Raw genomic sequence first — 12,668 nt, forward strand, 5'->3', positions numbered from 1 at the left:
CCTCACTCGTTCGAGGTGCCCCCCCACTTTCGGGGTTGTCGGAGCTTACTTTAGGCCCGGCCTGCCCTGAAACTGAAAAGAACAGATACTACACTTGATCTTAGCCAAAAGGCCATATCACTGCTCTACAACAGGTGTAGAGCCTGTTGATGACATACTGGAGAAGTTGACATGAGTGGGTTTTATAGCAGGCATTTAAACCAGAGGCTTTGGATGACAGACAGTAAAGTGATAGCGGCTAGACTTTTATACCATCCACCACCTTACTGCTCTTCGACATTGTTGCATAAGGTGTAGATAATACAGAAAAAGTGGATGTGGCTAGATTTTATACCAGATATTACAGCCCACCACCTTTGGGAACCCACTGTGTACATGGCTGGGACAGTGGCTGGAAGTCCATACCAGGATTTCCAGCCACTAGCCACTTCTGGGAGCCCTCTGTGTGACAAGGAAGGAAGTTCATGGAGGAGCCATCATTGGATCTCCATACTAGGAAGTCCATACCAGGATTTCCAGCCACTAGCCACTTCTGGGAGCCCTCTGTGTGACAAGGAAGGAAGTTCATGGAGGAGCCATCATTGGATCTCCATACTAGGAAGTCCATCTACTTTCGAGCCACCATGGTTTACGCTTGGTACAACTCAAAAACAGTACATGGTTCTTTTTCTCCAGCATGCTAGAATAAGTGACTATTTCTTACCTCCAGTGGAAAACCTTGTCCATTGATCAGATGTTCTGAACCTTGAGCAGCAGAATTTGGGTTTCCAAAATGAAAGTGAAAGGCAGCAAGCCTGTAGGGATCACTAAGTCCTGCTCTGCTTAGAATGTGTTCTGAATTCAAAGCCACTTCCACTGTAAGGACACATAATATACTTTGTCAATACCAAGAAGCTATGCACATGTAAAATGCTCTGGCAGCTATCACCACAATCACTGCTAGGTCAAGGTTAGGCATTAGGAAGGGGGGTTTTAAGGTTAGGCATCAGGAAAGGGGTTTTAAGTTTAGGCTTGGGGTGCGGGTTTGAGGTTAGGTGTCGGAGGGGGGAGGGGGGATTAAGCATTAAGGGGGGAAGGGTGTAGAGTTAGGTTTAGCTGTAGTAAAATATTGGTAATATTTACTAACGGATTGTTACTAATGAATATTACCACTGTAAATAATAGAATATCTGTAAATGTTACCAATATTCTACTATCGGCTATTGCCTAGCACTCAAATTTCCAGATGCCTTCTCTTTGCCTATGCGTCTGCAATAATTCTGATTTCTGTTAGGGGCCCAAATGTCTGCTGAATGTTCTGAGTAAACATCACAGTCATTGGGTGGTGCTATCCACAAACACACTGGAGAGAGATATGCCAAACAGAAACATTCAACCTCTGTAGCTGAAATTGTCATTTTTAGCATCAGCCTTATGCCTGGACAGTGTTACTTGCCCTTTGTGTTTTCTTCAATTGGCCGTTTAGATTTACTCAGCTAATTGGTAATGTATTCCCTTGCAATGGAATGTTTCCTGCTTCTTTTTCCATATGCTGTGTGACCGACAGAGCCACGCAAGCATTGGTCTAAATAGTGCACTAACCTACAATTTTCATGTCCATGAGGGTACTTATTCCATCTTGCCTACTAAGCTAGAACTTATTATAGCATGCTCCAAGCAAGTTGGGAGGTATGACCTTGATCCTATCAAATTCACATGTCAAGGTCACTTTCCCATGACTGTCGGTATAGGCCCATTTGGTTTGCTTAGAAGCAAAGCTGCAGGGCTTTGGCTATAATTTGAAAGACCTACAGTTCTGACTAATCAGCACCTTTTGTCTACAACTCCTGTTGGCAATCTAATTCCGGGAATATACGGGTCGACCGGCGGCTTGATTAGCCGCTGGATCGAACCCAGGCGCGTCCCCGCGGATGGATTAACGCTTGCCCCCGCCGGCGCTTCCTTATCAGCGCTCGATTCCCTGCCATTGTCCGCAGGCGGGAATCGAGCGGGCAGGGGTCGAGCGGCTTGACCGGGCCAGCTGAATATTATCAGCTGGCCGGATCAGCTGGTCAATACATGGTACAGAAACGTACCGTGTATCCCCAGCATAAGGCTTTGTGTACCACTGAGTGACTATGATTGTAAACAGGAAGTAGAAAAATACAGCATACTTGATCCAAAACGCTTGGTTACCAGCAGGGCCGGTTTAAGCAACAATGGGGCCCCAGGGCAAAATAAACCTGCGGGGCCCCGTAACAGATACCCCGGAAAAAAATCGGCATTAAGGGGACCTTTTTTGCAGCTGGTATAGTCAGGGTGTGAAGCCCCAATCGGTCGGAGCTCCACATTCTGGCTATCCCAGCTTGCATAAGGGACAAGGGGTTAAAAAGTTTCAGGAGGGGGGACCCCACATAATTAAAAAAAAAATCCCACACTCTAAACATAAAAAAAAATTAGGAACATAGGAAAAAATACCAGGGATCTTCATACAGCCATATTGCGGCTGTATAGCGATCCCTGGCCAAAGCGCTGCAGCTGAGTATGGACCCCCTGGAAACCCCGTCAGGAAATTTATTGCTCTTTCTTTTGATACATGTAAAATTACACTACCGTTAGGTATGCTACTAAAAGTGACATTTACTGCATTTAAAAGTATACTTTTTTCCTTTGAAACTTTAAAATCGATTTTCTCAAAAACTATAAGGTCTTTTTGAAAAAATTGTTTGTCCTCTTATTCCCAATGATCTCCTTAACATATCCTGCAAATTTAAGGTTTCTAGCATTTAAGTTGGATTTGCTATTAACCGTTAAAGTCGGCAGATTTTTAAATGTGTATTTTTTTTCCTTTGAAACTTTAAAATCAATTTTCTCAAAAACTATAAGATCTATTTGAAAAAAAATGTTTCCTCTTGTAGCCACTGGGGGGCCTCTACAGGCTCTGGGGCCCTGGGGCAATTGTCTCCTCTGCCTCTATGGTAGCGCTGGCCCTGGTTACCAGACTCTGAGGACAGTGTACTTCTTTGTCAAATTCTGGGTTTGTGGTTGAGATCAAAATGCCAACATCCAAAAATAATCACAAATTAGAATGACTTGATTCTTGATTGATGGGCACGTATCGAATTACGCAGTTGACCCTGTTTTAATCCTGGAGAAACTGGATTTTGTTTCACTAGTTCACTTTTTTATTCCTACACACCCACACAGTACATGTTCCAGCCCAAGTGTGCTTGTTTGTACAGGCATCACAAGGCAAGCATCAGCATAATGGTTAGGTGCTGATTGTATTGCAGCTATCATTTTTTGTTTGTACCCAGGGGCATAACTAGGAGGGAGCAGCCCTTGCGACTGCAGGGGGGCCCAGAGGTGTGAGAGGGCCTGACCACTAACCTTCCCTTTCTCTGATACCCCAGATCAGTTTTTTTGTTGCTACACATGTTATGGGTGTGAAGATCCTGATGGCCACACTTTTTTATGACCCCTGTATCATAAACCCCCATGATGTTAGGGTCACCAAGGGAGGCAAGGAAAGGGTTGTGAACAATAACCGCTTTGTCCTCTACTACAGTATACCTACGTCCTCTGTGACTTCATCCAAGCCACAAGGATGTAGATATATGATTTTTAGCAGAAGCAGTGCTATGGACGATCGGGCATGCTGCCATCACCAGAATTTCCTTAGCCAATTAGCAGACCCCCCTCAGAGGAATTATCAATGCTCTGCCTATTAGCATTGCTCATTCCTCCCTCCTCCATGCCCCCACCTTTAAATAACATAAAAAAGCAGGACTCACCTCCCTGGATCTAGCGGTGAAGGTGCTGCAGGATCCTCTGCTCGCAGTTCTGCAGTCAGCCCTGTACTTCCGTGTACACCGGGTCCCCGCTTAAGGACGTCATCAAGCTGGGAATCTGTGTATATGAAAGTATGGGGCTGACTGCGGAGCTATAAACAGTGGCTCCTGCTGCATGATTGCTGCTAGATCCAGGGAGGTGAGTCCTGCTTTTTCTTTTTAGGTATTTGTTTACAGGTGGGGGCATGAGGGACTGCCTAACACAAGGGGGCACCCTGGGGAGGGGGTGACAATAGGAGGCACATTAGATTATGCTGGGGTGGGTACCTAATACTGGAGGACACTTCTGGCTATATTGGGAGAGGGGCTAATAATGGTGGCTCATCTGGCTATCTATAATTGGGGGAAGTACTGGGGGCACATGTGACTGTCTATATGGGGGACCTGATACTGAGGGCACAGCTGACTATCTGTACTGGGGGATGACCTAATACTGGGAGCACATTTAGCTACCTATAGGGGACCTAATTCTGGGGGGACATCTGGCTATCTAAAGTGGGGGCCTTATACTGGGGGCAGATCTGACTATACTGGGGGCACATCTAGCTATTTATGGGGGGGGGGGGTGCTGATACTGAGGGACATCTGGTTACCTGTACTGGGGGGAGGGGGGCATCTGGTTATCTATACTGGGGAGAACCTAATAGTGGATGCACTCCTGGCTACCTATGGGGGGGGGGGGGGTGAATACTGGGGGCACATTTGGCTACTTATATTGGGGGTGGGCTGCCTAATTTTTACCATTTAAAATATTGTGACAGGAACTTAAAAAAAAAAAAAAAAACTGGAGAAATAGCCATATAAAATTTGTGTTTTTTTCTGTACAGTAGAACTTATTATTTTTAAACTGAGATTGGTAAGAACTGAGAAATAATGTAATTTTTCATTTTTTTTCTAATTTTTCCCATTACAATGAATAAAAAACAAAATCGTTTTTGGGAAAAAAATACAGCAAAATGAAAGCCTGGTTTCTCTTGAAAAAAAACAACAATATATGTATCATTTAGGTGTCATAAGTAGGGATAAAGTTATTGCTGATTAAATAGGGACATATCTAAAACCTCAAAACTGCTCTGGTCCATTGAGGGGAAAAAGGTATAGATGCAATTTCTTTAAAAACCTATAAAGTATTAAATGGCAAAATATTAATCAAACATTATAAATTTACCTGAGTGGCCATTATTAGTGACCACAGCTGAGGAAGGTGTTGTTAAACTTGTGATTTGAAGAGAGCCCAATGCAGAATTGTAACTGGTCCTTGATGTTATGATATCAATTGGTGACTGTGAATTCAGTCCACATGTTGGATAATGTGTCTGCCAGGTTCCAGGAGCTAAGATATCAAAATAAACATATCTTCCATCAGAAAAAATAATTTAAGAAATACTTAATGCATAACTGTGTGTCAAGTGTTTCTCAATATTTCATTGATGTTTATGCCTTTAGAAAGCCCGTGCTTACAAAGTACATCCAGACACATACGGTATGTTTAAAAGCAGTACATGGTAATTGTTTCCAAACAGTTTCCAAGTTTCTACTATTGCTTTTAATTAAAATATTAAATTGATGTTGTTTACTTTATAATTTTTTTTAAAGACTTTATTGAGTTTTGCATTTTAGGTACAACAGTCTGTCCACAGTCTGTCAACGGACCGATGCAACAGAACAAAACAAAACTATGACATGTTGAGACATACACTTAGTTTACATTTGGACTTCTCGCAGAGTGAGGCTTAAATCTGGCATAGGTTCGCCATAAGACTATGCATTTAAGGTCATTAGTCTAAAGAAAGGTCATGGAGATCTAGCCATTTTGACCAAACCTTGTCAATTTTTTTTTAAATCTAAGTAACTTTTGTTTACTTTATCATTTTCTAAAACTCTAAATTTAATATAATTATATGAAGCCCAAGTAATCCCTGGGCCCATCAGATGTACCCCTTGGGGTGAGAACCTAGGCATACTAACAATTACCAACTGTTTGCCTGGAAGGTCCAGGACTAGGTCAATGGACCAATGGTAGCCCCAGTAGGGGATCCAAAGATGCTTAGGTCAGGGTTCCCTTCATTTCAATTTAGCAGTGCAGTGCAGCATTGTAGATGCAGCTTCAGTGAAGATGTAGAGACCCCTGAGGATTACAAATGGAACAGCTTAGAAGTGGACTATGACAGGTAATACAAACAAAACATGTGTTCAGATTTTTATTTTTAAGGACCCATACACACTGACTACATAAGTCACAGGTTGGGATGAGGAGCTGATCCTCTTGCGCGACATTGCTTGCCCGGCTCCACACACACATGTCAGCTGTGTAGCTGATGATATGCTGTCTTGCTAAGAGAGGAGACGAGCAGTGCATGTGTGTCATCGCACGGTGGGGGGGAGGGGCACGAACAATGGAATAGTGGGGGGGGATCAGCATCGCTGGGGCTGAGTAGATCCTTCCAGCAGATTGCTCACGGGTTGGGCGTCAGGTGCCATACACACATATGATTGCTGGCTGAGGCTTTATCAGCCACCTCAGCCGACTTAAGTCATCAGTAACAGCAAGAAGTTTTGAATCAGGATGATACAAGTTATTGGATAACTGTAGGCATCTAATAACATGTTTCTAGTGTATACAAGCTGTGTTTTTTAACATCTTGTTAATATCCAGGAACAAAGTCTGAAGAAGGCTTATTAGCTAAAAGCTTACTTTTTATTTACCTCTAAGTTAGCCAATAAATGGTATCGTCCTGATTCAAAACTTGTTTTTAAGATTTTCTAATAAAGTATAAAGGTATCTGGTAGCCTTGTTATTAAAGGAGAATTAAATATTCCACCATAAATCACACAGGGGACTATATCTACATGCATCGGTGTAGGTAACCCTATCTACATCTGGCGAACAGAGATGGGAATGAGCCCCTTGTCCATATGGATTTATTTAGGCAGAGTTACAGTCTGGCTTTACATACAACAAAAAAGTGTCTCCCAACTCCATATTGCACATATAGTTAGCCTGCTTGCCTTGGTTTCAAAGTAATTTAATCTGTGTAAAAAAAAACACAATTATTCCCATGTCACAGTGGTAGAATAATCCACTGCATTTATACCCTATATCCTGCTGTACCAGAAGGAGCTCCAGGATCAGTGTAGATATCACATGAGGCATCTAAATAAGTTTATTTTCTTATGCAGTCCATACAAGACAAGACACAGAACATTTATAATGTGCTTTTCTCCTGGCAGGCTCAAAGCACCAGAGCTGCAGCAACCGGGGTGTGCACAGTAGGCAGTAGCAGTGTTAAGGAGTCTCGCCTAAAGTCTCCTTACTGAATAGGTGCAGGCTTACTGATTAGGAAGAGCAGAGATTTTAACCCAGGTTATCTGTGTCACACAGGAGACCATCTTCATGACAGGGAGTGATGCTCAGTTCCTGCTGATCCCTGATAAGGCTTGAGGTGAAAGTGAAAGTCATTTTATTAACCATTTAAGGCACTTTTTGAAAACAGGATATTTTTCTTAGTTGGGGTGTGACAAATCTGTTGGTAACTTACATAAACTGTATAATTTTGCTTCAAGAAATGGTAAGCTGTTAGGTGGTAAAGGCTTTCCATTTGAATAAAAAAATCAGATTGCTAATAAAGTTGGAAGTTTGGTGACTGCAGTTGACTGAACACAGTCACGGCCAGGACCACTTATGTCCTTTGATGTTTTCCTTTCTAGAGATGCTTCAGTAAAGACCAGTATGACTATATCACACATAATAAACTCATAAAATACTTACCACATGCTACATCTGCATAGCACCAGTCTTCTAAAATACAAAAGAAAACACAAAATATGAGATATTAATGTGGGCCAGAATCCTATATAAACATTTCCTCAGGAAGTGTTGCCAATTGTCAATGCTAAAATCATTTCCTCTGTTTCTGTGACCAGAAAATATATTTTTCATGTAGCCATATTCCCTCATGTTTGCTTGTGGAGGATGGGAGCCATATTGTAAATTGGGTATCCCATGGTGCTCCTCCTAATGTTTATGTTCCTGTTTTTCCGCTCCAAGTACTATAATCTTTACACTCCTGATGAAGCGGGGTCACACCTGCGAAACGCGTTGCAAGTTTGTGTGGAGTATTGAAATAAACTTCTTTGTTTAACACGTCACTATGTGTAACTGGTGTCCTTGGGAGTAGGTAAGTCTACCACTGCCTCTCCCATGTTTAAACATTTTACTGTGTGTACTTTTATCTTACTGGTGCCTCTGTTCTCTTACTGTTTTACAGTCCACCCTTGGTGTAGGGTTGTTTTACACCATGTTCTCCTACTTCCAATCTACAGAGAGCGACTTCTTAACCCTGAGTGGGAACAGGTCTAATCTTAATCTTCACATCTGCCTTTACAGTGGTTGCCTGAATGGTAACCCATGCTTGTGAGTATAACTATACTTACCTTAACTATTCCTTCTTGCTGCCAATGCATACTACACCATATTGGGCTATCGGTGTCCCCTCTTTTTAATATTGAAACATACTGGTTGATTGTGTGAGACCAACCGTGAAAACTTTACAAAACTCCAGACTGCCCTGTTTATTTATAGAGAAAAATATGTTGCTGTGGATACTGCATGCAACTGCAACCCAACAACCACTAATTCTCAAACCTGTTAACAACATGTAGGCAGGTCATAACCTTTTCGAGCAGTCAATTCCAGGTTTCATGGATAACTTCTGATAGCCTCTCTTTGGATGCTTTAGTCAATCAGGCACAGAGCATCCTAAGGCTGGCTAGATGTCTTCAGTGACTGGCTGCTCTTTGATGTTTATGGGTATCTACCTGATACTGTTGCAATATTGCTGGAGAAACCTTGGGGTTGATTGACTTAAAGAGAAACTCTGACCAAAAATTGAACTTTATCCCAATCAGTAGCGGATACCCCCTTTTACATGAGAAATCTGTTCCTTTTCACAAATAGACCATCAGGGGGCGCTGTATGACATGTATGATATTGTAGTGAAACCCCTCCCACAAGAAACCCCTCCCACAAGAAAAGTATGTACTTTTTTTGGCAGTTTCCTGTCTGTGAACCTTGCTGCATTGTGGGAAATAGCTGTTTACAGCTGTTTCCAACTGCCAAAAACCATGCAGCAGCTACATCACCTGCCAACACTAAAATGTTCACTGGAGTCCCTCTTTAACGCAGGTAGCACATGACAATTTTGCCAGTACTAATTACGTTGCAAATCTTGTGCACATAGCACAATCTCTAGTGTACCATACATTATGGTACTTGCTATTTCACCGATGTTACATGGATCGCCCCTTTAGCAGCATGAATAAATGCTTTTGCCTCTTCATTAAAACAGTTTGCTAAATGTCTAATGTATTACCTGAAGCCTGGCAGCAGAGAGCAAAATAGCAAATAATGAAGAGCGAAAAGCTGAGCATCTCCACAGTCTGATCTTCCACACTGAAAAACAAATAGTGACAATATAAAAATGTGTAATATTTCACAAACCGAGGCAGTGCAAATGCGACTTGTAGGAAACCATAACAATGGTAAAAAAAAGAGGCAGTGCTAAACCTGCTGGGTAGCAAAGAACAAAACAGTACTCTATGCCATGGAGAGTCTGGGGATGTGGGGCAGACATCATTCCTCCCTTCCCATTGCCCCCCCCCCCCCTGTGTCCCCCCTGCGGAGTAGGCTGCAGATTCACTCACAAGCCACACTGCTGCACCCTACTCCGCAGGGGGACACAGGCGGGAACCCATGGAGAGGGTGGGTGGAAAGATGTGGGCCCCCCTTCCTGCAGGGTACCACTAGAACACCAGACCAGGCAAGTTACATGGGGAAGGGGGTGTACCACCAGACCACCAGGGACGTCACATGGGAATACTACTAGACCACTTAGACCACTGAGGATGTCAAACTCCCCTCAATAAAAATTTGTTTGGGTGGGCAGAGTCTGTAAATAATTAGCACTGGGCGTCAAATACTCAGGTACGCCACTGTGTCAGCTATAATTGAACAGACACCTGATGTACAGTCCAAGTGAAGGAAATGACCATGTCTTCTTATGGGTCAGTTCACACCTTTACATTTTAACTGAAAGTTTTTTCACAATGCACTTCTGAGGGACAACTAATCAGTTAAAACGCATACGTTTTTCAGCATACAGTATGAACCAGCCTTAAAGAGGAACTGCAGGGAAAATAACGTAATGAAAAAGTGCTTACATTGTACAATAATTATTCATAAATGATTTAGTTAGTATTTGCCCATTGTAAAATCATTCCTCTCCCTGATTTACATTTTGACATTTATTACATGGTGACATCTTTACTGCTGGCAGATGTTCTCTGTGGAAGTAGATGCTGCTTTTTTGCCAGTTGGAAATAGCTGTTATTTCCCACAATGCAACAAGGCTCCAACAGTGTGATAACAGTACCTAGGTGCTGACATCACACTGTGGGAGGGGTTTCACCACAATATCAGCCATACAGCATGGTGGGCAGCACGGTGGTGTAGTGGTTAGCGCTCTTGCCTTGTAAACACTGGGTCCCTGGTTTGAATCCCAGCCAGGTCAACATTTGCAAGGAGTTTGTATGTTCTCCCCGTGTCTGCGGGGGTTTCCTCTGGGTACTCTGGTTTCCTCCCACATCCTCAAAAACATACAGATAGGTTAATTGGCTTCCCCCAAAATTGGCCCTAGACCATACATACACTACACTAGGCATATGACTATGGTAGGGATTAGATTGTGAGCCCCTCTGACGGACAGTTAGAGATAAGACAATATACTCTGTGCAGCGCTGCTAAAGATGTTGGCGCTATATAAATAATAATACAGCCCTGATGATCCGTTTGAGAAAAGATAAACATTTATTGTGGGAAAGTCAATATTGGCTACTGATTGGGATGAAGTTCAATCCTTGGTTGCAGTTCCTACTTAAACTTTTTTCTAGACACCTCTCTGAATACAACCATTCTATGGCACTTAAACCTCTCATCAGATAAGGGTGCTCAGGTACGCAGACACCTACACCTGCTAGACTAGGTTTAAACTTGGCTCCAAATCAGTCTATTTTCTGAAACAGACCAACAAACATCTCAATGGATCCTATTATAACTTTAGGATCCATGCACTCGTGTGTTATTAGTATTATTATTTCGTATTTACATAGCGCCGACATATTACGCAGCGCTGTACATTGTACATAAATATATATTGTCTTGTCACTAACTGTCCCTCAAAGGAGCTCACAATTTAATCCCTACCATTGCCATATGTCTATATTATGTAGTGTAAGTACTGTAGTCTTGTGCCAATTTTTTTAGGGGGAGCCAATTAACTTATCCATATGTTTTTGGAATGTGGGAGGAAACCGGAGTGCCCGGAGGAAACCCACGCAGACACAGAGAGAACATACAAACTCTTTGCAGATAGTGCCCTGGCTGGGATTTGAACCAGGGACCCAGCGCTGCAAGGCGAGAGAGCTAACCACTACGCCACCGTGCTGCCCTATTATGTCCGCATCCATTGTTTGAGTCCTGTCCTGTACAACTTTACATGATACCAGATGGACATGTATGTAGATAGCATGCTGTCTATGACATGTCAGTTACAACAGACACAACAAAAAGGAGAGGATTGAGCATCAGATGTGATTAACATTGATTATTTCGTTACAGTGGCACTTGTTAAAGAGAACCCAGGCTAAAGCTCGGGTAAAGAAACACATACTTACTTAAAGAGAAACTCCGACCAAGAATTGAACTTTATCCCAATCAGTAGCTGATACCCCTTTTACATGAGAAATCTATTTCTTTTCACAAACAGACCATCAGGGGGCGCTGTATGGCTGATATTGTGGTGAAACCCCTCCCACCAAGAAATTCTGAGTAGGTACTCTTCGCAGTTTCCTGTCTGTGAACCTTGCTGCATTGTGGGAAATAGCTGTTTACAGCTGTTTCCTACTGCCAAAACAGCAAGCAGCAGCTACATCACTTGCCAACAGTAAAAATGTCACCATGTAATACATTTCAGAATGTAAATCAGGGATTTAAAAGATTTTACACTGGGCAAACACTGACTAAATCATTCATACATAATTATTGTAAAAATGAAGCACTTTTTTTTATTAAATTATTTTCACTGGAGTTCCTCTTTAAGAAGAGGGAAGCTTCTGGATCCTAATGAGGCTCGCTGCTGCCCACCGAGACATCAGGGCCGCTTCCTCTTCATGTACGAGTGGCTCCGGCTTACACAGGTGTGACTGAGAATCGCAATACTGCCATGCTCATATCTGAAGAGAAACGCTCGCTAATGAGGGACTGGAGAACAGTGTGGGAATCCTCTGATCCAGAGACTTCCTTCCATCTTAGGTAAGTATAATTTTTTGTACCCAAGTTTTGTTTGGGTACACTTTAAAGGACAACTGAAGCGAGATGGATATGGAGGATGCCATATATATTTCCTTTTAAACAATACAAGTTGTGTGACAGTACTGCTGATCCTCTGCCTCTAATGCTTTTAGCCATAGACCCTGAACAAGCATGCAGCAGATCAGGTGTTTCTGACAATATTTTCAGATCTGACCAGATTAGCGGCATGCAGAGCTGGGACAAGGTCCTCCAGAACCCAAAGCTGAGAAACCAAAGTGTGCCCCTCCATCCCCCCAAACCAGCCATCACACACTGATTGCTATTAGACTAAAGGTGGCCACACACTATACAATAAAATGATCCGATTTTACAGTAATTCGATAAAAACGATCGTATCTCTCGAAAAAATTGAAAGCTTTTTTTTCATTCGACTGAAAAATCCGATCGGATTTCCCATTTTTTTCGATTTA

At 42.5% G+C, this 12,668-nt stretch overlaps 1 protein-coding gene across 1 annotated transcript in view; it reads right to left on the minus strand.

The window, feature by feature from the left end:
- Positions 1-12,668, minus strand: part of LOC137528461 (carbonic anhydrase-like) — a 94,017-nt gene that overhangs the window by 23,367 nt on the left and 57,982 nt on the right. Inside the window, exons 2-5 of the mRNA XM_068249751.1 lie at positions 9,203-9,282; positions 7,600-7,629; positions 4,999-5,163; positions 704-855 (exon numbers count right to left, since the gene is read on the minus strand). Coding sequence (XP_068105852.1) covers positions 704-855; positions 4,999-5,163; positions 7,600-7,629; positions 9,203-9,260 — 405 coding nt within the window. The 5' untranslated portion in view covers positions 9,261-9,282. The remainder of the gene's footprint in view (positions 1-703; positions 856-4,998; positions 5,164-7,599; positions 7,630-9,202; positions 9,283-12,668) is intronic.

Source organism: Hyperolius riggenbachi, chromosome 8 (genome assembly GCF_040937935.1).
Source record: "Hyperolius riggenbachi isolate aHypRig1 chromosome 8, aHypRig1.pri, whole genome shotgun sequence".
NCBI lineage: Eukaryota > Metazoa > Chordata > Amphibia > Anura > Hyperoliidae > Hyperolius > Hyperolius riggenbachi.